Here is a 27,789-nt window from a genome sequence, read left to right as displayed (position 1 = left end):
GTGAGGCAGTCACAGCAGTTACTGTCCCTTCCCAATACTCAAATATTAAAAAACAAACCATTAAAATATATCTAAAATATAAAAATCCTCCTAAGAGTGACGGGAATCAGGAACCACCTTACATTCGTTTGACGGATCTATTTGGTATGGTCGTGTGAGGGGGGGGGGCTGTTCTGGCCGCAGAGAGAAGAGGGTGGTGGTGGTGATTGTGGGCTTTGTTGTTTTAAAAATAAGAAGAAAATAAAGCTTCAGACGTGCCAAATTTCAAATAATTTTTTTTTTTTTTTTTGCCCCCATCTGGAGAGATTTGGGAGAGGGGAGAAAGGGGGCTGGGATACACCACAAACAGCCCCACGAGGGTTAACACCAACCAGCATCCTCCAGCTTTGCTAATGAAAATATTCCATTCCCCTGAGTGTTTTTCCCCCTTCCCCCCCCCCCCCCCAAAAAAAAAGCCACAAAAAAAATCACTGTATGTGGCTGAGCCCATAGAGATACCAATAGGATTTCAGGGCACAAATCTGTACTGGGAAGCGAAGCTGAGGCTGAGCCCCTGATCCCAGCAAAGCCCCAAAACCCTTTGGCTCTGAAACCCAAATCTGTTTAGCTCCCATTTCCCATTACTGAAGGATGGACGTTAATTCATGCTTCCTACCAAGCGGGCTGTGCTTTGTTCCTATGTTTTATTGCTGTTGCTCAGAGGGAGGAAAGTAAAAAAGCAAAGCACTTCCCTTGCCCCTTCCCTTCCCAGGTCAGCATCTCTGCAGTTAAAGCTCTGCATCCCATTCTGCCATTAGTTCATAGGTCAGAAAAAAAGAAAAAAAAAAAACCCCACGATGACAAAGAGAGAAAACAAGACCAAAACTCCCCCCCAAAAACAGCTCCTTTCAAGTAAACTAACATAAAGAAACATCCAACCAAACGAAAAACTAAAAAGTTGTCCTAGAAAATAGAGGTCCTGCGTTGGTTCCTAAGGCTTCAGAAGGCATTGCACTGCACACACAGCACAGGGGAGAGAAAAGCTCTCCTTCTGCCCACCCTCGGGTGCTGCTGACATGATGGGATCCTCCCAGGGGATCCAAATCCATTTGGCACCATGGAGTTTTCCTCCCCCTCCCTTCAGTCCCTCACAACGGATCTCGTTACCAGTGGGGGGGGGATTGGTGATGGTCCACTGGAATTTTTGAAAAATTAAAAAAAAAAAAAAAAAAAAAAAATTCTAAAAAAGGAGAAAAATTAAAAGGGGAAAAAAGAATTCAAAAAAAAAAAAAGAAAAAAAAAAAGATCCCAAAGGTTTAACATCACTCTGGGAAACATCCGTCAGCCATACCGCTGAGGCAGGGAAGGGACTGAGGGAGGGATGGGGAAGTGAAGCTGGGGGGAGCCCTGGGGGAGCCCCAGAGGCCCTGAGATGAGGGCAGGCAGTGCCTGCAGGGGCTGAGTGCAGTGCCTGGTGTTGGGCTCCATCCCCCAGCCCCACAGCACCTCCCGTTTCGGTTCAGTACAGTGTCAGCACATGGAGCTAAAAAGGGGTCAGATGGTGCGGTCTGGTTCTTAGCCCCGTCCCTCTTGCCTTGAAAGCCAATCAAACTGCCTTTTAGTGTCGACCAGTTAATGAAAACAATTGCATCTGTCTATGGTAACTGATTCCCAGCCACTCTTAAGCCTGGCATTGGCTTGTTCCACTTTTCACATTGGTGTCAGTGCTGCTCTCATTTCCTCCTCGCTTGCAGCTGGCCGCTTTGTCCCTTCTGATGCTGCTGCTTCACCTGGGCCAGGATGTCCCGGATTTTGCGCTGCGCCATCTGTGGATGAAAGGAGCAAAAGGAAAATGCAAGGGAAATGGCACTGAGTGCCTTGAGGAATACAGCTGAATGGGAAATCATTGGTCAACCAGGGTACCATTGGCCTTCTTGGCCAGCAGGGCACCTTGCTGGCTCGTGGTCATCCTGTTGGCCACCAGGACCCGCACGTCCTTCTCATCAGAGCTCCCTTCCAGCAGCTCAGCCCCCATCCTGTACTGATGCTGCACTTGTTCCTCCCCAGCCATAGACCCTGCACATGCCCTTGTTAAATCTCATCACATTCCTCTCTGCCCAACACTCAGCCTGCCCAAGTCTCACTAACCAGCGTCAGTGAGCATCAACCACTCCTCCCAGCTCTGCACCATCAGCACACTTGCTGGGCATGAATTCTATTCCTTCTTCTGGGTCACTGATGAAGATGTTGAACACGTGTCAATGTACCCCTCACCCCAGCTCTCCCTCCTGCCCACACCACTCCACAAAAGCACACAAAGACGACAGCAAACAGCAGCAGCCAAGAGCAGAAAACACTGTCATAGGAGGAAGCAGCACTGAACACAACCCCTTATGAGCCGTCAGAGACTCCACCAGCACCGAGCCGCCGGGATCATACCTGGCTGGCATAGAAGTGCCCGATGATCTTCACAATGACCTGCTCGTTCTCATCAGGGGTCTGATCCCGTGGAACCACCACCTCTGCAGCCGTCAGGTTCTGCAGCTCATTGACCTGCAGGGAAGGGACAGAGACCAACATCACCACGCAGTTTGGAAGAGACCCCCCCCCCCCCCCCCCCCCAACATCCCAAATGCTCCCACCCCCTTCCAAACGTGGCTTTGCTTACAGTTTTGCCCCCTTTGCCAATAACCCTCCCTGCAGCCGAGGCAGGGACACGGATGTGTGTCTCCAGCTTCACTTCTTCCTTCGGCCCAAAGAAGTTCTCCTCCTTCAGCTTCCCATAAATCCTGCCTTGCGCCTGCAGAGGAGGAGAAGCAGCATCAGGCTCTGTTCAAGGCGCTCTGTCCCCACACATCTCCATCCTGGGGACAACAGATTCCCTCCCCAAATCCCAGCTCCTCAGAGCTTTAAGTCATCTCAGCCCCAGGAGGGCTGGTGCTGAGTTAAGACAGGTCTCAGTGTCACACTGGGGAGGGCTGACTGTGATGCTTCTTCCCACCCTGCTCTGAAGGGAAGGGGATGGTGGAGGAGGCACTGGGTGACTCTGACACTCCACTGTGATGGCAAGAAAGTGAGGGGACCTTGAACTGAGCTTCTGGAGGGCCTGTGATGACCACCATGCGCACTTTGGAGTCTGGCGTCTCCGGGGGTGCAATCTGGAATGGGGGAGAGAAACAGTCACTGCAGCATCCATACACATCACCCAGGTTTTTAAGGTAATTTCAGCAGCAGAAAGGCACCCAGCTCAGCAAGAGGTGCTGGCAGGACACTGCTCCTTAATGAGGTGACACTACCTTAATAGAGGCACTTGCGAACCGGGAGAGCTGCTTGATGTGCTGGCCCTTCTTGCCAATGATGGCACCGACTGCTTGGGCAGGGATGAAGACGTGTACGGTCTCCTGCTCGGGAGGCTGAGGACACAGAACCACTGCTCAGAGCTCACCATGCCCCCAATCCCCCCCAGAAGTGTCACCCATACCGTAAGTGCTGGCCTTCAACTGCATTTGCAACAGGTGAAGAGCACAGATCCTGCACACACATGGATGTGACCATGCTGAAAGCACCACAAGGTTCCTCAGCTGTGCACCTACCATGAAGGAGCTGTATGGAGCAGCCCCAGAGACACTGCTGGGAGGAGGAGGTACTGCGTTGGAAGAGGCAGGGAAGAGGCCGACAGCAGCCAGGTTAAGGCCAGGGATGAGATGAGATTGGAGCTGAGGGGGAGAGGAGAGAAACGCTCATTGCTTGTACCAGGGCATCCTCTTAGAGCACACAGGAGGGGAGGTAGGGCAGGAACCCTGCCTGGCAGAGCTGCCGTCCCGAAGCTGAGCCGCACTCACGCTCATGGCTGCGACATCGTTCTCGTAGGCTTCTCTCACTTTCTTCATGATCTCCTGCTCTGCTTTGCAGCAGTTCTCGATGGAGCCCTTCACTGTGATCGTTCTTTCAGGGTTGTACAGGGTCAGGTCCTGCAAGCTGATGGGAAGCCAGAGTTACACCAGTGCTGGCCAAAGCAGGGAGCAGCATCATGGTTTACTGCCCGTGTTTTTAAGGAAGGCAGCACAAACATGCTTAAAGAACAGAACCCCAGTTCTGCCTGCTAAAAAAATAAATCAGCACTGCAGCACAGCTCCAAAAGGGAAGAAGAGGGGAACTCAGGAAACAACATGCAGGTATATCAAGACAGGTTTGGGGATCAAAGCACTCATGCCACAGGCTGGCTTCCCAGCAGGTTGACAGCGATCTCTTTGCTTTCTTCACATCCCCCATATCTGCCTCCCCACTTCCATCTGCCTCAGGTTGGGAAAGTCCACCCTGCTTTTCCCAAAGACATCAAGGAGCCTTACGATGAAATGGTGATCTTTGTCTCCGTATCCTGCTCCACTTTCTTCAAGTTTCTCCCTTCTTTGCCAATCAGGCGCCCCACAAAGTTGTTATGGGCCAAGATTTTCAGAGGCACTTCATCAGCTCTTGAGAGAGGAACGGGAAAACAACAAAATTAAAGATTACAGCAGGCAGAAGAAGAGGGATTGGGAGCAGAGTGATGGGGAATACCATGTCCCCCAGTTCTCCCAAGGCAAGGCTTCCACATGGAGCTCTGAGTGCTGGGATGGTAACACAGCCCAGCAAGGAGCTGTGGATACAGCCTACAAGTACAGAGGGATAGGGGAAAAAACTTACGTCTTTGTGTCCTTTGCCTCCTTCTGCATGATCTCCAAGATCATTTTGCAGGCAGCAGAGCAGCCCTCAGGGGTGGAGTGGATGCTGATGGCTTTTTCTGCAGCTCCTGCGTTCTCCTTACGGTGAACATCAATCCTGCAAGCACAGCATTGATGTCAGAGTGGGCACAGAGCAGAGGCTCTGCAGCTTTGCAGCATGTGCTGGCTGCTCTGCTCCTCCAGCATCCCTGCAGGCTGCCCAGAGCTGAAGCTTGGATGTACACAGGAAAGGAAAGAGCAGTTAATTCTGGGCTCAGCATTCCATGTAGATACTGTAGTTAGAAGCCCCATTCACAGAAATCCAAATAAGACATCTGACTCTATTTTAAACAACATGAGTGATCACATAGTGGAGAATGGGTCAGTTGCCGGCAGATGAGATGCACTGCTCATCACTTCACATCTTAGATAAAGCCCTCCTTGGGAGAGAAGAGCAAAAACACATGGGACAAACCCAAACTCAGCCTCATAAGTCACTATAGACCACTCCACTAATTAGAACCAACATGGGGGGGAAGGGTAGAGAGACTCACTTGGACTGTGTCTGCTTGGTAATGTTCCTGATGGTGGCCCCTTCTTTGCCAATGATGGCACCCACATACTGTGTGGGCACCAGCAGACGGAGCGGGATGTCCACGGGCTGCTGCTTCACTGGAGCCCCTGCTGTGACAGGGGAACCCTGCCGGGGGGCACCTCGGGCCCCAAAGCCACCCCGGCGCCCATTCTCTGGGCCCTGCACTGACTGCTCATCAGGGATGTAGGAGACCTTCAGCACGTGGTTCTCCAGCTGGTGCCCGTTCAGCTTCATGATGGCTCTAAAGCAAGGAGAGAAGGGGTTGGGGTGAGGGGATTCCAACCCCTTAGAGCTCCCAGCAAAAGGCAGCATATCAGCACCAGCCCACCCAAAATGGGACAAATCCACCCAGACTGGGTCAAGCCTTGATGTAACACCCTTTGGGAAAGAACTAGGAATGGGGCACAGAGATGTCATCAATGCCACGGGGACCTGGCAGGATTTCCCACCTGGTCCAGATGGAACAAAGTGCTTTAAGTGGGGCGGGGGGGGAATTTCCAAGCAACCAACCCTGGGGAGGGGGTGGGAGCAGTGGGTGAGAACAAGGAATGATCCCCAGACTCTCCTCTGCCTTGCAATATATTGGTTGGTATTTCAGCTGCTGGTGGGGATTTTGGGGACTGGCTGCAAGAGCTAAAAGCTGTCGATAGATGGGGCTGGCAGCAAGAGAAAAGCAACAGCTCTGGCCACAGCTCTGCACAGCTCTCCTAACTTCTGTGGAGAGAAGTCAAACTGAAGGTCTCCAGAAAGGGCTCAGTTACTCCCTTTTGGGCTGCAAAACCCCACCGCTGAACAGAGACAAATAACACCATCTCTGCAGGATGCAAAGGATCCAAAGACCCTCCATAAAGCAGAAAAAGATGACAGAAAGGTCTCACACCAATATTACTACTTTTTCCTTGAGCTGCAATTACTTAAATGACTTCAGTACAAGAAAATCTTCACTTTTCCTTGTAAAAAATAAAAAAGTTGGTTTTCTTTACTCTTTGAACTGCACAAAAAAGCCTAACTTGGATGTGCTCTAAAGGGCTCCAATTCTACCCCACCCCACCCCACCATGAAGGTGAACAAAAAGAAATCAGGGCAGAAAGGAGGATATTTCTCAAAGGTTTGCAACCCCCAATTGATGAATTCTGGGACAGCCTGACTCCCAGCAATGGAAATCCCATTTTCTGTCCCCAGGGAAGGGGCAGTGGGCCATGGGAGGTCCATGGGGTGGCCGTGGGGCAACTTACTGCCTGGTCTGCTCCCGGTTTGTGTAGGTGACATTAACCACAGCGGTCTCACTGTCTGTGTTCACTGCAATAAAAGAGGCAGAAATTAGAGCCAGCATGAGCAGTCTGGGCCATTATGCAACATCTTTGGCCACTAGAGAGTGCTTATGTCTGTACAGCCCATCCTGCTTTATTTATATACAGGGATGTCCTTGTTTTGGTCAAGAAACAAGAGGACACAATGACCAGACTCTGACATCTCTAGCCATAGAGATAACCTCTAACAAAGAACAACAACCTGTCTGTCCTCCTCCAGCCCCAAATAGCTAGGGCAGAAAATATTTAAACAACAGCATGTTGGCTCCTTCTTTCAGCCTTACCTTGCTCACAGTTTTCTACAGTGCCATATTGTGCTAGCAAGCCATCCAGAACCTGGGAAACAGAGAAAAAGCCCATTATACTGTGACAGTCAGGACAGACCCAAGAAATACAGTCAGTTGATAAAGGCAGCCTTCTGGGCATTAAGATTCCACAAGCAATTAGATGAGCAAAGCTGCTGTGTGCCCCAGGATGTTGGGTCAACAGGCCCCAGAACCAGAGCTGGGAAGGCAGCAAGAAAAGGAAGAAGTCCCAACAGCTGGAAGGAAGGATCCGTGTTGTTCCTACAATGGATAAATCACATAATGCTGTTATTAATGGGGATTTTGTTGGTGGATCTTGCATTGCTTCTACCAGCTGAATTGAATCCTGCACAGAAGAGGAATAAGCTGCATGGATGCAAGGGTGCAGCACCATTAGGCTCAGTTAAAAACAAAGAAAAGGATGAACCAACTGTAATCCCAAGTGCAGAAACCCACAGGGGAGTCAGTCCTTAAATGTGCCCCACACTTCTCAGTGCAAGTCCTTGTGTCTCAGGCTCATGCCCTGCTCCCTCACCCCCTTACCTCCCATCGCAGCTGGGGTGGGATATTTCGGATTTGAATCTTCCGGCTCCTGAAAGAAACAAAAAGCGATTAAAAGCCAGGTTTGGTGTCAGCAATGCATCCATCTCACACTGAACTGCTCCTCATTGATGGACCTAATCAAGCTTTCCATTCCCACATGCTCCCGGGGTTTCTGATGGCTCTCTGTTAATTACACCCCGCCAGGTTCTGCATTTACACTGCAAGCTTCACTGTGAGCAAGATGCCCAAATCCACCAACCTTCCTGCACCAGCACAGCTACAAATGCTGAGTTAAATGCTGAGTTCTGCCAGATTGATTACAAGGATTAGAAAGAAAAAAGAAGAAAAAGAAAAAGAACCATGCAGTCATTTCACCTGAAAGCAAATCTGGACATGGAAAGGAGACCATGGGGATGCCCGCAGCACCTGGAAACTTGGCTCCAGCATCCCAGTTTGTCTGAGATCACTCCTCCACTCACATTGTTGGCTTTTTCAAACCTAATTTTTCCCAAAATAGAATTTTTGGGGAAAATTTTTGATGCCCAATTGACCCAGGAGGTGCTGCCATGGATTGCTGTGGGTCCCTGGGGCAGCTCCAGCACCCACACACAGCCACACTGCTGCCACCCCAGGGCTTCCACCAACACAAAATGCTGAGAAATGATTTTTTTCTCACCGTTGTGGTGTTTCCACCACGTGGTGCTGCCACCTCCTGCAGTGCCAGCACCCCAAGTGCTGTGTACAAGCAAAGGGATGAGGAGCACACCAGGCTGAGCCTCACATCCCTGCTCACAGCACCCAGCAAAGGACTCACCCTGCAGCAAAAGCACCCACGGGTGCCCAGGGACATCCTTGGAGGATGCAGCTTTGTGTGGGCAAATGCAGCAGCACAATTCCTTTGGGTTAAACCTCTACCCTCCAGCTAAAGTCACTACAAAACACCCTTCTTCATCACTGCCCCTCATTTCAGTCCTCTAAATCTCAGCATCTGATTTAAGGCCCAAAATGAGCATCTGAGAATAGTGATGGGGCCTGCCTGCAAGCTCACCGAATATGGAACCTTAAGATCCCTGAAAAGGAAGGGAAATGAAATACTATGACCATCACCTGCAGCTCAGCACTGGCATCACTTTTTTGGGAGATCACCTCCGGACCTGCACTCATCATAGACCTGGGTCTCAATCCAAAATATTCGTGAATATTTGAAATAATAATTAAAAAAATAAGGAGAGAAGATGAAATTCTAGACTTTTATCCTCTTCAGAAGATTCAGCTCATTTGTCAATGAGAAGAAAACAGTCAGAAGCAATCAGTGTTGCTCAGACGTGGAGGTAAAGGGGCTGATGAGGAATCCTTATCCCATAGGGTTCTGCCTGGAGAGCATCCCCTGACCTGGGCAGCAGATTCAAACACACACACAGCAAAATGCCTGGAAGGGCTGAGCTGTTCAGCAGGTTTCCAACAGAACCAGAAGTGATGCTTCCCCAAAGTCGCTCAGGTTCAGACCGGAGGGCCAGAATGGCCAAAAAGCTTTGGGGCTGCGCTGCCATTAGAAAGACAAAAAGGAAGCAGAATAAGATTTTCAGCACTCCCATCAGCTCAGCTATTGGGAAGTCTCCAAAACACCAAATTTTGCTGCTGCTATGGAGGAAAATCTGGGTGGATGGGGAAAAAGTCCTGAACCCTTAGAACTGCATCGCATCAGGGGGGATGAAGGGAGAAAGGGGGGAGGGGAGCAGGCTATGAAACCAGATCCCTTGTTTACATGCTAATCCACATCCCAAAATGAATGGGAGAGAGAGATTAAGAAATTCAGAATGCAAAGAATGCCACAGTCCAGGGAAGGTCACAAGGATCTGAACTGATGGAGGAAACCACGTCTCCAACCACCCACCCCTGCCCCAGAAACTTCTCCAGATAGGTCCAAGCATCCGCACAGGCAGAGCATGTGTTCTTCACATACGTGACCAGAATGAAATGCATCACGGAGAGAAAAGAGCCATTTATGTCCCCGCACCGTCATTCTGCTGGTGGCATCTCATTTTCTCCCCCTTAAAAAGGAAAAAGAAAAAGCCCCTCCGAGGAGCCAGCACCCTGAGCACTCACTGCCCATCTCCATCAGCGCCCATCCTGCAGAAGGGCTGCATGCCACAGGGCAGCATCCTATGGGGCAGCATCCCAACTGGAGCCAGCATCACTCAGCCCTGAGGTCCGGCTCAGCTCCCCACAGTGCATGGAAATCTTCCTCCCGAAGCACAGCCCCTGCTTGGCTTTGGCTCCTTTGGAGCCCTGTGGTTAGAATTACAGAGGAAGTCATGAATAAATAAACCCATCTATTTGCTTTGCTTGTAAGCAGGTCCGACTGGATTTAAACCCTTGTCGTGAAGTGCCGCTCTTTGGAGAAACCCAGTTCTGCTCCCTCCGACCTCTGCTCCACACAAGGCTTTACTCCAAATAAATAACTCTGCTCATCGCCAATTCCTGGCTTTTTATTCATCGTGCTGCAGAGCTGGAGCTCCTCTCATTGCTCGCAAACTCAGCACACGACCTGAGCTGTGAGCTGGGAGTGAATGGATGGGGGTCTGCACACAGGGGAAAAAGGGGGGGAGCAGCTGAAATAGTTGTAAGCAGAGAGCTGCAGGTCCCAGGAATGCATCCCGGTGTCACCTCCCTCCTGCTTCGTGCCAACACTGCTCTTTGTGCCCACGGGATGTTAGCAGCCATCTGTGCCAGTACTACAGCACTCACAGACCTGCAGAACTGCCCAGCAGCCCCACACAGACATCCCAGCTCTTCTGAGGCGCTGACACCTTGGAAATCAGAACTGAGCAGCTTGATGCTCTCAGCAAACCCTCCCCAGTTCTGGATAGGGTGTGCTGGGAAGATAAACGCTCAAACTGATGCAAAGGGATGGAGCAAAGTGCTACAGAGCAACCTGGAGCATCCAGGAGATGGAGGAGGTAATCTCATCTATCCAGTGTCAATCCAATGGAGATTTCTTGCCCTCGCCTCCTGTGCCCATCAATGCAGCATGGGGGGTAGAGCACATGGCTCAGGAGGAAAGCATACCAGCAACACCCTCTTATCCAGAATGCACAAACCAAAGCATAGCTGCTTTTTTGAAGAACCAGCCCTGCCCATTGACAAAATGCCCTCTGCTGCTCCCCAGCAGCCCCAAACCCAAGGGGAGATCACTCTCATTCTATCCCAGTGCATCCAAAGCCCTCCCAGCATCGCTGTCGGTGCTGAGGCAGCAGCCACACGTTCAGAGCTGCCCATCCCACACAGGCATACAGTGCTGTGTGTCACACAGACAGGCAGAACCCTCAGCAACAATCCCAAATTAGGTCTGGTTCTGTTTGTTTGTTTTCAATTTTTAAATCTCACTGGGAAATACCCCAACAATAGATTCAGCTGTCGGGATCTCCTTTCACATCGAGGAGGGTGGCCAGAGCCCTTCATTAAGAACTCGCTGGCACTTCCCCCAGGACTGGCACAGCAGCAATGACAGGGACCCAAGCAGGGGGCACTGACCTGCTCCAAGCCGGGCTGGGAGCCAGCAGGAGAATGGGGCCAGCTGCCACAAGCAATGGCAGAGCACCACCAGGGCAGCCCCTTCTTGCTCAGGGTTTCTCTTCCCTTTTGCAAAAGCCCCAAGTGATGCTTTCAAAGTGATGCTCTGAAAGGCAGAGTTGCTCCTTTGCTGCACTGCCAGGGGAAAAGGCAGAGCAGCAGCAGCAGCTGTGATAAAAGTCAGGTGTGTCCCCATCCCACCTCACCCTACAGATGTGCTTCCTTCCAGAAAGTGCATGGAGGTTGCACCCCACCAGCATGGCAGTGAGCGTGCAGTCATGCTGCTTTCCATAGAGCCACAGAACGGCTTGGGATGGAGGGGACCCCAAAGATCACAGATCGATTCGAGTTGGAAGGGACCACTGATCCAGATTTTATCCACACAATTTGATTTGTCTTCAGCCCCAAAGCACATGGCCTGCCTAGTGAATTCCTGCTGGAGAAAGTTCCAGCCCCACGTACCACGAGCAGCCATAGCTCACCCTGTCTTACAGCATCAACAACGGTGGGTCAAGCTGCACAGATCCACCAGAGCTGCACATACACAACACAAGGCTTCTGCAGGATGCTCCCTTACATCCAATTCCTTTCTCCACTCCCTACCACAGTTTCCTCAAGGCAAAGGTGATTGAGAGCACAAGGGCACCGAGCACTTTCAGTAAAGCACAGCCAGGCACCAACCTCCCTCTCCTCCCAAAACCATTTCTGGAGCTCTTGGGGACAAGAAGAGAATGGCTAAACCTGGAGAGACACTGGGAGACCCACTAGAACTGAACAACATCCACGATGGAGATTCAATCAAATGCAAATGCTATGCAAATTTAGGGGCTGAAAAAAAAAAAAACAACAGCACATCCCTGATTCAATTAACAGCATTTATCTAGTTAAGCTTTGATTCAGGAAAGCACTTAATCCTGTGCTTAATGTGTTGTTGGTAGTGGTTCTTAATGTTTTAAACACTTCTAAATAGGAAAATGCGGTTGCTAAGACACAAACATTGCTGGAGGACTCAAAGTTGTAGCTGAAATCATGAGTTTTTCCCCATATAAACTGATATGCTTTGAATTTGTCAGCATCTCTGTGAGGTGGGAATATCATCCCTGTACAACCTTTATTGACAGCGAGAGAAGAGCACAGAGAGGGAAGCACCTGCTCCCCATCACACCTCTGAGCACAGCCCAGCAGGGCTGTCCAGGTGGGATCTGCCCCAGGCTTCACCCAATTTGCCTTTGATTTTCACTGTCCCTTAAGCTGACGCAGCTCTCAGCTTCCCCACATGGCATTAAACTCACTGACACACAAGGCAAAAAGAAAAAAAAACACCAAAAAACAATCCAACAGCAAAACCATGTCCCAAATTCACCAGGTGATGCTAAAGGAAGCCCAGAGTTAATGCTTCCTTGGAAGCAGCATCGCTACAGTTTGAGATATGCTGAACCAGAGGCAGAGATATTGGAATTTCTTTCTCCTGCTCCTCCCAGAGGTGCTGCAGGTTCAAGTTTGATTTTTGCAGCCTTTGTGGTCTGGTAGAAAAAAGCCTCGATGTGGGCATGAGGAGGAGCAACAGGAAAGTCTTCTCCTAAGCTTGTACTGAAAGCAGAGCTCTGAGATTTGGAACCATCACATAACAGCACTGCAGGTGCCTTGTGCAAAACCATGATGCATTTAGACCTCAATTTAATGCAATTGAAGCAGCAAACCAACTTACTGTAATATCCTCCACTGTGAGGCTCCTATCACACCCCTCATTCTAGAACCATTTCGTGCTCTTTCAAGCTCATCTCTTGCAGATTTGATCTAGAAATGATCCAAAAGGCCCCTTAGGAAGTTAACAAAGACACTCAGCTTCTTGTAGCTGGAGAAGCACAGGAGTAAATCAGCCCTGGGATTTTGGAGGAATGCATCCTCCACGCAACAGCCTTACACAGTTCCACTAGCTTAGCTGGCAGTTATCTCTGGCAAGCATGCACAACATGATTAATCCATCCCATCAATCATCCCAGCAACCAGAATTTGATCTTGGACTAATAAATCTGTCTAATTGGTCTCTCCCCATTAGTTCTTTTTTGGAATCGCATTTAATGACTGATGAGATTTTTTGAAGAGATGCCAAAGAATGAGAAGTCGTCCATGAACACCCCTTGAAAGGCCTGGAAAACTCGTTTTTGAAAGAAGTGCTACAGCTCGGGCACAGAAGGAAGAAGTGGTCGATGGCCAAAGTGAAGGGCTGGTCAATGCCCAGAGCTGTAAGAAATGCTGTCTCTTATTCCCCTCCTTTATGAACCTGCTGTGCTGCCTCATTCCATTCCCCCACTGACCCCAGGTAGATGGTGCTGGCCTGGAGCTCGTGTCAACCCAGCTGAATGCCAACACCTCACACCTTAAAAGATCAAGAAACCTCAAAAAAGCCTCACAAAACCTCGATCTTCAACAAGCCAAGAGGAAGCCTAATGATCCCCCAGACCTCTGCTGTTAGTCCTTGCCAAATCCATACATCAAGTATCCGCAGACAGGACAAGTTGAACAGTAAGTAATAGAGAGGAAAGACAAGACGGATTCTATGCAGCGCACCCATTATCTTTCCATTCTAATTTGCTGGCAGGTTGCCATTTATTGAAAGACTCTTTCTGATGCTCAGGACACGTCCCAAAGCCAAGCCCAATTACACTTAGCGAGCTCCCACAACCCAGCTCCGGGACTGACTGGGATGCACCAGTTCCTTCCTGGCAAACTCCAAGCACAGCAGCTCACACCCACTCTCCTACTGAGGTGCCAGCAACACAAGGTAAGAGGCTTTCAACCCTTAAGAAGATCTGAAATTGCAAATCTTAAATTGACCTTCATCCAATCTGACCCTCGAGCTCGTGCTGGCTGCAACCAATGCAGGAACATACAAAATGCTGCCATGCAGTTTTCCTGCAGCTATTACACAGAGAATGGAAAAGAAAAACGACTTGTCTCTCACCTCATCTTCCGTTTGCATGTCTCAAAGCACGTCTGAAACCATTATCCTGGAGAGCAGCACAACATAACCACCACTAAAGCAGTGGGGTGAGGGAACACGCAGCAGCATCTGCTCGTCCTCAAAGTGTCAAAGCCAGCATTTCCAACTCCACTGCATTTTGGTTTGCGTCATTTTTTGTTCATTTTCGATTTATTGCGACCGCATTCAGAGCGCTGCTCTTCACCCACCATGACTGATTTTGAGCAGAATATCTTAAAGGGACATTCATGGCTTTTCTCCCAACCTCACCTCCAGGACCCACCAGCACAATAGATGCCAGACCGCCAGGTTTTTCCTGCTGTCCTCCCTCAAATCCAACAGTGCATTAAATAAAAGCTCAGAAGGCACGAAACCCACAGAGTGGTCATCCCAACCCCCGTCCCTTTGTCACCACCCCCTTCAGGATGTTGGAGCCGAGGTTCCAGCTGGTGGCACCCACTTCTCTTTGCCACCAGAGGGCACTTCTGCCCTCTTCCAGTTCCCAGAACTCCTTTCTAACTGGTTTCCAGTGGCTCTGATGGTGCTGTGGGACTGGGGCTGCTTCAAAGCCCGTTCAGGCACTGCAAAGCAGCTGACATCAGTGGGGACCCCAGAGTCCATCAACACATGCTCTATGATGGGTCTTAAGCCACTTCAATTTGTTAATGTTTAAGCATCTTTACCAGTGATTGACAGGTGTCACTATATTTCACATAGCTTGCTTAGAGCAAGTCATCAGGGTCATCTTTTTCTTCTGTTTCCAGTTCAAGGACAGTGGGGCATTGCCTTAGAGACCCTACAAACAGCAAAGGCTCATAGAAGTTTGAGCAAGAGAAATGGGAAGGGATTCTGCTCAAACTTAGGGGGAGTTGCAGAGATTCAGGTCCCCACCAACTTCAGGTGTGTCAGCAACCCTCATCCCTGATGGGTACAGATATGTCAGATAAAACTGGGTCCAAAAGCAGTGAGGTGGTCACTACACAGGGCTGTGCACTGAACCACTTTTCAATCCAAATCAGGTTAAAACAGCACAATCACCGCATGCAGAGAAGCCCTCGATGATCCAAGTGGATTTGTCACAGCAATAGAGTCTGAATTCTGAAGTTATGAAACAGATCATCCAATTTCATGAAGGGCAGAGACCCTTTCATCAAAACACAAGTTGAAACCCAGAATGCCATCCTCAGATCTGCCAGTCATCCCAGTTTGGGCAATGAGGTGTCACGAGGCTTTCCAGCCTTCCAACAACCCGCAGAGCTGCAAGCACCCCACATGGGATCTCCCATTGCATTCCTCATCACATCCAGCAAAGCATCACCCATGGCACTGCCCACCCCCCATGGCATTGCCCACTGCATCCCTTATCACATCCCTCATGGCATCGCATTTCTTATCACACCCCACACGGCGTCACCCACTGCACTGCCCACCCCCATCCCTCACTGCATCCCCCATGGCATCACTCATCACACTTCTCATCATATCCCATAGGTTGGGTTTGGTGTCACAACCAAGTCTGTGGTTGAGCCCAAACCGGGTTGAAAGTGCTACATTTTTTTCCACTAATAAATGACATCAAAATGCTTCCGTGCCTCTTCCTAAAGGGAAGGAGAACCAAAAAATGAGATTAAGAAGTACAAGTGGGGCTTTTTTTTTCCCCCCTCCATTTCCAGTTCAAATTCCTTCAGTCCCCAGTGTTTCGTGCAAGGCAACACAAAGGGTGCTCAGACCTTCCTGGTCACCTCCTTCTCACACCAAAGCTGGACGAGCAGCTGAAGAGATGCACATTTTCCAGATGGGGAAATCTATCTTACACTCATCCATTTCATTTTATGTTTTGTTTTCTATGTATTTATAACAAGAGGATCGGGATTAAGAGGAGAAAAGGCTGAGGCTTGGGTAAAACAGAACGGCTGGAAAACTGCAAGGATGGGGCTCTTCTACTTCTCTGCTGCCCATCTCATTACAGAGACACCTCAGCAAACAGGCTGAAAGCCCACCAGGACTTTGGCACGGACAACATGAAAAGCCAATCCAACATCCCCCCTCCTCCCCCAACAAACTCAAGGCACCGTTAGGGAAATCCTGCACAAAGCTCCCGAAATATCTGATCTGGATTTTTTCCTAAGTGAATTCCCCACAGACACGTTCATGCCCTCTCTCCCGTCTGCCTTCCATAAACATTCACATGGCCAAGTTTTACTGGCACAAACAGCGGCAGAAAGCGGCTCTCAAAGCCGCACCAACAACTTTTGGGGAAGTTAAACATAAAATTTACACCGTGCAAACAGGCAGGGCAGGCAGCACGGCAGGATGGATGAAGACTCACCAATGCAAATTTCTCACTCAAGCCAGTTTTAAAGAAGTTACAGCAGCTCACACTCCGCAAAAGGCATCAAATAGAAAAGGCACCACTGATGGCACCTTTGCCATAGACAAGGGGCTGCAAATGTTGGAGAAATTGGGTGATTATTGGTTCTGCTGCAACCAAATCCTCATCAATGACTGCATGACATCCACCTAATGCTGTGTGCTCGGGCTCAGCTTCAGCACATGTCTCATTACAGCACTGAAACAGAAGCATTCACTTTGACAGGGCAACTTCCCCGTTTAAAAGCGCATCCTTTGGAGACTTGTGAAGCTGAGTCTAAAAGCACAAAACTTATTTGAGGGATTTGGCTTCTTCTGGAATTACTTCCCAGTAAACAGCTCCATAAGAGCACATGCAGCAGCCACAGCTTCTTCCCTACAGAGGACATCACAATTTTCTTTTATTCTTTGATCATTTGATCAATTTGTTTGTAAATACTTTTATGCCTGGGGCTTGAACCATAGACAAGAAAACACTCACTCACAAATGTTTATATATGTATATACACTATTCACTCCGATGCCCGAGTCTGCTGAGACACAACCAGTATTTAACAAGAAATAATCTGAGTAACACTGACAGCCCTGGATATAAGGCAGAACATCAGAGCTTATCCCACCCTGTGAGGTTTCCTGTTAAAGATACATTTCCCAACACCTTGCATGTATTTTGGGGGGCTATCTTAATACAAACATCAGTTATTTGCAGGTGGATCTCTGCACACAACCTATCCAGAAGGTCTGATCCCACAGCCCTGAATCACACAGGAGTTCAAGCAAAGGCAGTCGCTTTGCAGGTGACACATGATAGAGAAAACAGAAGCAAGAATGGAGAGCTCCTGTAGCGCTCCATCCCCAGCTCTGCACCATTAAACTGCATTTAATCCTCAAATGCTGATCTCAATGCACGCTCACCAGCAGGATCTACTCTTCCCAAATTCCTCCTCTGAGAAGCCTTACACCCCAAGCACTTTGTGCAACGGCTCTCAGAGCAGCTAAAAGCACAACAGCAGTGGGACAAGCAACTTTCCTGGATCTGAGAGCCTGCACCCATGGCATTCATCCCCCACCTCGAAGGCCCTAATGCAGCTGCACCCTCTGAAGCACCAGCCCCAGAGGGATAACGCTGCTTGAGCTTCCTAGCCATCACCTGGTGGATCCACAATCCTCTAAGAGAAACCACAACAGGCAGGTTTTCAGGAGCACCATCAGGTGCTATAATCACTTCTGAAAACACAGCTTTTTCCTGAGATACTTAATCACAACTTGGAAAACCTGGCTTTAATTGCAAATACAAACCCAGCCCCGAGTGCATCTTTCAACCCCTCTTCTTTCACTAGGCTCTGGATCTCCACTCCCCCACCTGTCCTACACTCCACCAAGGAGCCTGCTCCCAGAGAAGCTGCACTTCCAACTTACAACAGCAAACTGCCACAGGGGACCTTCATCCCAGTCAAACTTGCTCCTTTTAGTGCAAATCAATTTCACTGCAATCTCCAGCACTGTTGACAGTGCGTGGTGCCACTGGATGGTGCAGGATCTGCTCCATGCATGGAGCCCTGCCAGCTGCACACGCTCCTGCTGCATGGTTTGCTGCTGCTTTTACTACAGTTGCACTGCAGCACTGGGAGCCCAACCTGGCAGATCGCTCGTGGAAACTGCAAACCTGATTCTTCCGGGGCTGCACGTGGATTCAGTTTTGTTCCCTCCAGTCGCTTTCCTCCACGCACATCGGGCAATTAAAGCAGGCAGAAAAGTGTGAAATTTCAGCTCCGACCATGTCAGAGCTCCCAAGTGTCAGTTACAATAAAATAAATGACCCATTTCCTGATGGATTGCGAGGGCTCCTCCGAGACGAGCGGACGGACAGATTTCCCCGCTTGTTTATTTTCTCTTTTTCTGGCAGAAAGGCTGCACTCCTCTGCTCTTTGGCATCGAGGGCTGCAGCAGCTTGGGATGCTCTCGCTCCTGTGCCGCTGCCCTGGCAGCGCCCTCCTGGCTGCTGTCCTCAGCAACGCCCCTCCTCTTGAGCCCTGCCAACTCCTGGCACATCTCCTTCTGCAAGAAGCTCCAGAAAACCCACTCTGCTCTTCTTGCAGCTCCTGAGAGGCAGCACCCACCTGCAGAGCCCACAGAATCCCCTCTCTGCGTGCCAGCACCAAACCCGACGCTCCGCAAACGAAGCCAAACCCCAGGGGATGGGACAGGGTTGTGCAGCGTCACCTATGGTGAGGGCTGACAGGAGGCAGCGCAGAGGCATCCAGCTAAAAGAGGGCTCAGAAGAGAGCTGGAGCTCCTGAAAGACCCTTTCCACAATGCCCCATTTGTTGCTGGCTCTGTCCAGGGGGAAAAGACAAAACAAAACCAAGGAGTGGGCTCCAATTAAAGTGCGATTTTTCATTTTAATCTTTCTATTTAAAATCCCTAAGATCCCTCCAGCATCTTCAGGAGCGTGCTAGGGATGCTGAACCCAAACAGATGGCAAAGCAGTTTCCTCTCCCATTCAGTAGGTGATTAAATCAGAAAGATGATGCACCCCGGGCTTAAGACCACCAGCTTGAGACAACACCTGACACTTAACTTCCCAATGGAAGAACAGTTTGTTTTCCCAGGGGCTGCACCGATGTCTGAGTGCTACAAACCCTTTTGCTTTGGTCTGGAGCATCTCCACCAGCTCCACAGCAGGACTCAGAGGGTCTCTTTCCTCCACCCATCCCCTGTTGGGTTGGTTTTTTTTTTGTTGGGTCTTGAAGCTGCCCAAGCAGAGCAGCTTACAGTGCCAGAAAACAAGCAGCAAGGTGCAGAGTTGCACCCACACCCAAAGCACTGCTTATAGAAACGAGGAGATTCTGCAATCCCCCCCACAGTACCGGAATACAGGGACAGTTTTCAGCTGAAGCCCAGCAAAGGTATCTGAGGTAAATTCACAACACTGCACATACACTGGGAATGCCCAGATGATGCAGGAATGCAGTCGGGATAACACAACACACAGATTTCTGGAGCAGACAGGAACATCCCCCCGCCCCAGGTTGGGGCTTTTAACTACTTTAAAACAAATTAAATGAAAATTAAAAGGAGAAAAACTCCCCTAGCGAGCAGACCATCCCACAGCTGCCTCTGCAATGCATCTCAGAGAAGCAAAAAGCAACTCGGAGCAGAGGGGGATGCTGCAGGATGTTACCCCAGCCCTCCAATGCGTTTTCCTCCTGCCCTCGTTGTTTTCCTATTTTATTTTCTGTTTTAATTTGCTGGGAAATGCATTTTTGTTTTTTAAACCCCGCAGGCACTCAGTGCAGGATTCCTCCATCAACTGGGCAGAATAAGGATTTAAAGATTAAAAACAAAACAGTTCAGCCCCACAGGTCCTGGCAGTGAGGAGGAGGGACGAATCCTGCACAACTGCATTTCTGCTCTTCTCCCCTCCCTCCCTTCCCAATACCCCTTCTTTCAGCCCAGCCTGTTTAGTAGCTGGGAAACCTCCTCCTCCCACCAAAACTGGAAGACTCATGCAGTTCAGGAGGGTGACTTAGGAGCTCACACCTTCACTTTAAGCTATCAGTGCCTCCAGGTATGCTCAAAATGAGAGTTTTCACCTGCAGCATCTGATCATTTTTTCTTTCTCCGCTGAATCAAAACCCCCAGAAAGTCTCTGCAGCTCCTCCAAAATGCATTTCCTCAAAAGCCAACTACAAACCCAGGTCCACAACTCCTTTCTCCTGCTCGTCTCTCATCTCTCCCTCACTTCTGGGAGCAGCTCTGGCGTCCCCGGGTGCTTCGCTACACTTTCAGCCTCCCATTTCTCCCCATCTCCAAACCAGAGCTCTACCAAACCAGCTGTTTGATCAAACCAGTTAGGAAAGGAGGGAAAAAAACAAAACTTTCCTAGCTGCCTTGAAGTAGCAGGCAGGCATCCCCAACTTGCTACATTCAGCACATTTGGAAGCAAGGCACGTGCTGTGGAGGGGCTGCAGGCAGTTCCTCCTTGCCTCACCCTCCCATCTCCCCCAAACTGCAGAGCCCTGAGCCAACCCCATCCTCCCAAACCCCCCCTCCCCAAACCCATTGCTGACTCTGGAAAACTCTGAGCATTTCTGGGGGCTCAGGCTGGAAGAGGAGAGGGCAGAAATCCTCTCTTTTTTTAATTTATTTTTTTTTTCTCATCCTGAAAGCTCTCCATTTTCAAAGCAAGCACTTTAACCCCACCTCTCTTATCCATATCTCTGAGCTTTGTTTGCCTGGTTTTTAACCTAAAAGGCAAAGACAGAAACACAGGTTAAACTGGAGAAGGAAACTCAGCCCTTGGAAGCGCCACTGATGTGGCAGCTCTGTTTTACTGCTACCAAATTTATTCTTTTCTTCCTAATTCCAAAAAACTCAAACACTTGAAGGGCATCTAGGCAGGACAAACTCCATCTCCAGTGCTTTCTAAACTTGAGGCTGCAGAACTTACAGCGAAATTGCAATTTCTTGCCCTTGCTCCTGCTTGGAGAAGGGGAAATAAGGAGGATTTCTTTAACTTCAGACTGCAAACTGTTAAATACATTCCTCCTTCCCCAGTACGTTAAAATTGGTTAAATTACCCCAGCTCTGAACCTAATTGACGAAACTTGCTGACAAATTATTAATCCCTAATTGAATTACAAATTATTTCTAGTTTTTCTACCTGGAAATCGTTAAAAGGCATTCATTTCCAAGCCATCTCAGCAATCCAAACTCAGCACCGCGAAGCTCCCGGATCAAAAATGGGCGCTCAGATTAAACTGAAGAACTCAATGTTACCACCACCGTTTGGGGGGGGAAATCAAGAGACACAGAACAAACTGACCCACATTAAACCCCCCCAGAAAGGAGCTCTCCTCCTGCCTCGCCATTCCCACACATTGCAGTGCATCGGGGTGTTCCTAATTATTTTTTAATAAGGCTGTAACTTGTAAAACAGACCTGTTTTAAGGGGGATTGTCTTAGGAACGGATTAAGAATACATTTTGTCTCAATGCTCCGGTGAACCACCTTCGTTTGACGTGAGAAAGAACGGCCCAACTTCTTTCTTTGCCCCCTGTTCGATTTGCACACAATTAAAACAAAACGGGGGGGAGAAAGGCACCGTTTTCTGATTGCTATTTACAAACAAAGAGGGCACGCTAGCTGCTACCTAAAGTCCTGCAGTGTTCCACCACACTTAACCACACGATCACACACACGGCGTTTCAAACAGGTTTCAAGCAAGGACTTAAAAGCAAAACGCAGCTTTCAGGTTTCTCCATCCAACTCCATGCACCTTCACACCATTCCACAATTCCCACCTCCACTCAGGAGCTCGCTGACCCATTCTGAACGCAGAGCAGAACCCTCCCAAGCTTTAAGCCTACTGCCTCTTATCAACCCAACTCCCTCTTCCCCCCCAATTACTCGGTTTCATTCTCTCTGGTCGACTCACTTCCACATTCCTCATATTTGGAATGTCTGCTTGATGGATTCACTTTTTTCCCCCTCCTCGCCCCTCCTCCTTCCTTCCTTCATTCATTCTTTCTAATGCTCTCGACTGAGCTCCCTTCAGGTTTGGAGCTTCCACCTCTACCCCCCATTCTGATTTATCTTTCTTTATTTTAATCTCAACTTGGAAAACCAAACGTTTTTTTGTCTTAAAAACAAGTATTTTTTCCTTATTTTTAACCTTCCAAAGAATAAACAGCAATCGTTTTTCAGACTGTAGAAAACACACTTTTAGCTTTCCTCACTTTTTTCCATCAGCAAAGTGAACAGAAAAAAAAACTCCAAAACAGAACAAACGATGGTTAGATTGATTTAAACCCATTGTTTTTAACGAAACAACGCATTTATCAGCAACGACCCTTTTTTCAACAGTGATGTTTTAAAGTTTCGCTGTTGTTTTCTCTTTTTTTTCCCCCAAAATAGCTCCCAATGATCACTACAATAAGTTGCAGCTTTGGGTGTTATTTGGAGGAAAAAAAAAAATCACTGTAATTAAACAGCTCTAAAGCAGTTTGTCCTTGTTGTGAATCTCTCTCTTACACCACATTCACAAATTCTCCATTTTTTATCCCATTCCTGCTGCAGGACTGAAGGACAAGAGGGGTTTTAATGAAGAAAAGACACCAGCGGGGGAGATTTATTTACAGCACGCAATTTCATCGCATGCGTTTCTCCCCAAAAGCACCCAGCTCAGCTCTCCTGAACTTCAGCATTCGCAATTTCAATGAAAAGAAACACAACCATCGAGCTGAGTTTTATTTTGCAGGTTATCTGCAAAGCACATCGTTGACCATCGCTTTCTTTCCCACGTTTCTACATGAAAATAACCCAGATCTGAACGCGAGGTTGGGGGGAGGTGGGTTTAGATCACACCAAAACCCATCTGATTTCGTCCTCTCCGCTCACACTTAATTAACCATATCCTGCTCTGTGCGCTTTAAACTGGAAATTCCTGTCTTAAAAAACAAGCAGAAAAGAAAAAGAAAGAAAAAAAAAAAGGCAACAACTTCAAAACCAGAGACGGTGCCATCACTGCAGCCTTTATCCAGAGAGGGGAGGGAAGCAAAACAGGCAGAAAAGTCCACCAACAACCTGCAGAGTTTGCAGCTATGCCACAGTTGCCTTTGCTGACCCAGAAACACAAACTTGGCATCCCAAAACTGAGGCAAAGAAACTGTAGCAACCTCTCCACCAAAGCATCCAGCCACCCCATCTCGGCTGACCAGGCGATTTTCCAGCAAAGCACATGAAGAAAGTCAACAGCAAAAATGGCTCCTGCAGCTTTAAAGGCAGCGGATGGGGTTATGGGGCTCAAACCAAAGCCCCTTCTCACCCCCAGCCCGGGATTTAGCCACCAAACGTAATGAACTGCACTTCTCCTGGTTCTCATTAAACCACGCTAACGAACCTTCCCTTTGCTTCCACCCATTGTAAAGTTTCACCCAGCATTTCTTTGAATTACAGACGCCAAAGAAATATTTACATTTCCATTGAATTTCTCCCGGAGTGCTCTTAGCAAAAGTCAGAGGGGGGAAAAGAGGGGAGCAGGGAAACACTCTGAGATCTTCTGCACCCCCCAACCCCATTGATCACCAAAAGTACTACAGATAAGTAAAAAAATCGTGATGCATCCCCTTCCCTTCCCCCCCCTTTTCTTTTTTTTCCTCCCCCCCCGATTTATTTCTCGGCGTTATTACGTTACCCTTCATAGGATAATTGCCTTTCCAATAACACACTTAGATTCATTGATACTGGGAGCCACAGGGAGACTCCGAGCCTTATAACGACCGATATCGATCCCCTTTCCACGAGGAGGGTCTGGAGAAAAAAAACAAACCCTATAGGGGACGTTATTAAATGGAGTCCTGCCTTTAGGGTCGGCCCCACCACAAGGCACAACCCCCTGGCGAGGAAAAGGACCGTCACCAAAAACCTACAGCCTCGCAATAGGGTTCAAACCAGCTCCCCCAAAGGGATCCTCGGCCAGCAGAATAAAAAACCCCCCAGAGTTTAGGGAAGAAGAGTTGCTGTTTTTTTTTTCCCCTTCCCTCTGCACCACGTTGAGCGCCGGGGCGGCCGCCCCATCACGTGGCGGAGCGGCTGCATGGCCCAGCATGGGCACAGAGCCTTGAGGAGAGCTCCCCCAGCTCAGTGGGGAGAGAGAATCAGCATCACCCCCAAAGACCCCCACTCAACAAGCAACAGTGAACCCCCCCCTCCCTCCCGGACCCAGCAGTTTGCTGCCTGCCCCCTCAAGTCCTCCAGGCTCGGCGTCCCGCGCGCCCTCAGCAACAAAGGGCCAAGAAGATGGGGAGGGCCGGGGAAGGCCGCGACGCCCAAAGAGAGCGTGAAGAAATGGGGTTTTAGCCCCAAAAACAACAAGTTGGGGGGGGCAGCCAGAAGCTGAGCCAGCACCCTGCATGGCCGGGCTGAAACCTTGCACCAACAAGCAGCCGGCCCTATTTTTATGTAATTATTGACGCCCGTTTTTAAGCCCTCGCCCTCCATCCCAGCAAATTTCACCCGCGAAGGAGAAATAAGCCAAGAGTATTTTATTAAACAAACTTGGCGGTTCCGTCCAAATAACAAAAGGTTTTCGGGCCCCTTCTCACGGGGAGAGGCTGGGAAATTCTTCCAGTGCCACAAGTTTGAAAATCCCAACCCCAAACGCCATTCATCACTTGGGCGAATGAACGGGCGGCGAATCGTCGGGTTGGTTTTTTTTGGGGGGGGGGGATTTTTCATTTTAAACAAACAAACAAAAAAACAACCCTTAAACCCAAAGAAAAGCTTCCTTTCAAAAGACCCTAAAGATAAGAAAGGGGGGCACTGGTCCTCAGAACCGCTCCTCACCTCGCTGGGCCATTACCCAAAGCCAAACCACCACCATATCTCCTTCCACATGCACATATTTGGATATAATTTTTTTGGCCTCCTTCCTCTTACGTTATTATTTCCCCCACTCCAAAGGAAAAAAAGAAAAATACATAAATACAACAAAAAGACAGAAAAAGTAATTAAAACACCGAATTACCTTTGCTTTTTAGGTACTGAGTGTTCAATCTCTAGCTGTTTTCCATGCAGCTCCACTTTCCCTAAAAATAAAATGTGGCTGTTCTGTATGATCTGGGCGGAGGGGTCAGAAAGCTTTGGGTAACATTCTATCATGTGAAACTTCCCATTTAATTTCAATCACTACAAACTGCACAAAAAGGCTTTTTTTGCTTTGTTTTGTTTGTTTCCGATCACAAGTGTGATCTATTAAATATAAGGCTGACTTCTAATGCGGTGGGAGGGAGTGGTGAGTTCCGAACAATGTTCCTTAGGAACATTTAATTCCGTCCTTCATTCAGCTCCGATTCGAGCAACAGCAAACGAAGAATAATATTTGGAGATCAATTTTTCGTCTTTAATTCCACGCCGTTCCGAACTCCTCCGGGCAGATCACTCCTCCTCCCCATTAAAAGACTCGAAATCTTAACTCCATGCTACGAATGGATTTCTCTTCGAAAACGGGGCGGATTTCTACACCGCCGGTTTATTTATTAATTGGGGGGAGGGAAGGGAAGAGGGGAGCAGCCATGGGAAAAGCCCGGAGGAAGAAGCTTTGGGCGAAGGGGGAAAAAAAAAACTCCAACATTTTCAAAAATTCTCTGTTTCCCGGGGACTTTTTTTTTTTTTTTTTTTTTTGGCCTCTTCCCCCCCCCCCCCCCTTCTGTCTTGCGAACAGCATGGCGACCTTCGCGCTCCTCCGCGCATCACATGCCCCAGGAAACCCAGTTTGAAATCAAAATGGCCAAAGTCCCACCCCACCGCCACTGTCGCGACGGGACCCCCGCGCTGAGTACCGCCGGATCGGGCACCGTGCAGCCCCCCCGTAGCCGTGGGGGGCCATAGGGAGCTGCGGGGGCCCCTATCCTTCCCCCCCTCCCCCTTCCCCACTGCAGTTATTGGGGGAGAAGCGGGGTTTGCCCCCGCGCACCGCTCGCTGATGCAAACCCCGACGGGGCGCAACGGCCCGAACCCCCTCCCCCCCCGCTCCCCACACGAGCCTGAGCCCCGACGGGGTCCCGCAGACCAGAGTAGAAAGGGCCGGAGGACACCGCTTACCCGAAAAAGTTTCGATGGCTTTCATGGCCCACTGTTCGTCGGGGCAGTCCACAAAGGCATAGCCGGACTTAACCAGGAACTGCCCGCTGAAAGAGATCTTGTGGTCGTTGAAGACTTTCTCCAAGTCGGCCGGAGTCACGCTCTCGTTTAGGTTCCCGATGTACAGCTTGTTCATGGTGGCTGCCGGCGGGGGGCGGCGGACGGGCGGGCGGTGGCGGCGCGCCGGGGCTCGGAGCGCGGCTGCCGGGGGGGCTCCCACCGAACGCCCGCACCGTCGGACAGCGGCCGCCCTCTGCCACCCCACAGCCGGGGCGGGGGCTCTGTGCTCCTTTTCTTTGAACACTCCCTCCCCCCCCCCCTCCTTTTTTTTTTTTTTTTTTTTTTTTCCTTTTCGCTTTTTTTTTTTTTTTTTTTTTTGGGAGGGGGGGTTTCGGTTGGGTTTTTCTTTTTTTTTTTGGTCGTTTGGCGGAGTTTTCCTCGCAGAGGGGTGCAGGCGGCTGCTGGACGGGGGGGGTTCCTAAAGGAGGGGGCGGCTGTAGAGGGCGACGGCAGCGGGGAGGGAGGCGGCGGCGGCGCCGGCTGCGGGGCCCCCAAAGCGGCGGAGCGGCACCGGAGTGTCACCGGACGCCTTTCGGCAGCCGGGCACCGCCTCTAAATAAAACCGACCTGGAAAATGAGTGAAAATGTTTGCGGGAGGAAGCCACGTGGTGATGCGGGAGGGCCCGGCCCCCGGGGGGAGGAGCCGAAGGGGGGGGAGGGGGCAGCCTCCACTTCATTATTTATTTTAATTTAAATACTACGTTATTTACCTCCACACAGACACACACACACCCCTCTTCGGAGCGGGGAGCGCAACCGCTCTGCGTTCCCTTCGCATCCACCCCCCCCCCCTCCCTCCACCCTTCGGGCCCCGCCCGTCCCGTCCCGTCGGAGGCACTTTCCCATCTGTGCAGCCTCCAGCCCCCACCGCGCCCCTCCCCCCATCGCTCCCCTCCCCCCAAGCCTCTTCCCCCGGTGCCTGAATGGGATTTTTCTGGGTGTAAAAAAAAAAAGAGAGAAAAAGAAAGAAAAAAAAAAAAAAAAAAAAAAACCTTCGGCATCAAAGGGGCCGGGAGGTCCCCTGGCGCCAGGGGAGCGGGGCTGCAGGGGAACGGTCCGACCCGGCGGGGTGAGCGGAGGAGCCCCCGGGGAGGGCTATTGTCCCCGGTATTGTTTTAAGCCCTTCATGTGCAGCCCTGCGGAAGCCTTCGGGGAAGGGGGAAGGCTCCTCCTGGCACAAAAGGGCCCCGCGATACAGCGGGATCGCTCCCCGCGGGACCCGGGGTAGGGGGTGAGGGGGAGGGGAAGGGGGGGGGGGGGGGACGCGCCCCGTCGGCCGAGAGAAGCAGCCCCCCATCCCCCCGTCCCTAGAAACCCTCCCTCCCTCTTTCCCTCTTCGCCTTTTCTGGAGGCTTTTTATTTTTAGGCTCGAGATGGATTGAAAATAGCAGCGACCCCCCCCCCCCACACCCCCCCAACCGGCACCACCCACCCGGCCGCCTTCCTGCTGCCTCCCCCGACGGGGCGGGCGGGGGACCCCGGTGCTCCGGGGGCTCGGGGCGGGCGGCTGCCGGGTGCGGAGGGGCGGGGGCGGCCGTGACTCCCTCCCGTACATGTAGAGGCACGGGCCGGCCCCTCCGCGCCTGCAATTAAATGTAACGCGCTCCTGCCTGCCTTGCCCGCCGGGCCGGAGGTTCCGTTTTCCCCGTCCCATCGATCAAAAAAATAAAATAAAAAATAAAAATAAAAAAAAATTAAATAAAAAATAATTTAAAAACAAAGAATT

At 50.0% G+C, this 27,789-nt stretch overlaps 1 protein-coding gene across 1 annotated transcript; it reads right to left on the bottom strand.

The window, feature by feature from the left end:
• Positions 1-466: 466 nt before the first annotated feature.
• IGF2BP1 (insulin like growth factor 2 mRNA binding protein 1) lies at positions 467-26,193 on the bottom strand. Its single transcript, XM_048926660.1, has 15 exons — positions 25,965-26,193; positions 24,889-24,949; positions 7,433-7,481; positions 6,869-6,920; positions 6,510-6,573; positions 5,234-5,515; positions 4,663-4,797; positions 4,329-4,451; positions 3,822-3,957; positions 3,573-3,695; positions 3,276-3,392; positions 3,063-3,137; positions 2,648-2,779; positions 2,419-2,532; positions 467-1,805 (listed from the first exon to the last, which is right to left on the bottom strand). Exons 1-15 carry the CDS (start codon positions 26,137-26,139, stop codon positions 1,713-1,715), a joined length of 1,731 nt encoding a protein of 576 aa, XP_048782617.1. The 5' UTR covers positions 26,140-26,193; the 3' UTR covers positions 467-1,712.
• Between the last annotated feature and the right edge of the window lie 1,596 nt (positions 26,194-27,789).

This window comes from Lagopus muta, chromosome 25, assembly GCF_023343835.1.
Source record: "Lagopus muta isolate bLagMut1 chromosome 25, bLagMut1 primary, whole genome shotgun sequence".
Taxonomy (NCBI): domain Eukaryota; kingdom Metazoa; phylum Chordata; class Aves; order Galliformes; family Phasianidae; genus Lagopus; species Lagopus muta.
This window is presented reverse-complemented; position numbering and strand designations above follow the sequence as displayed.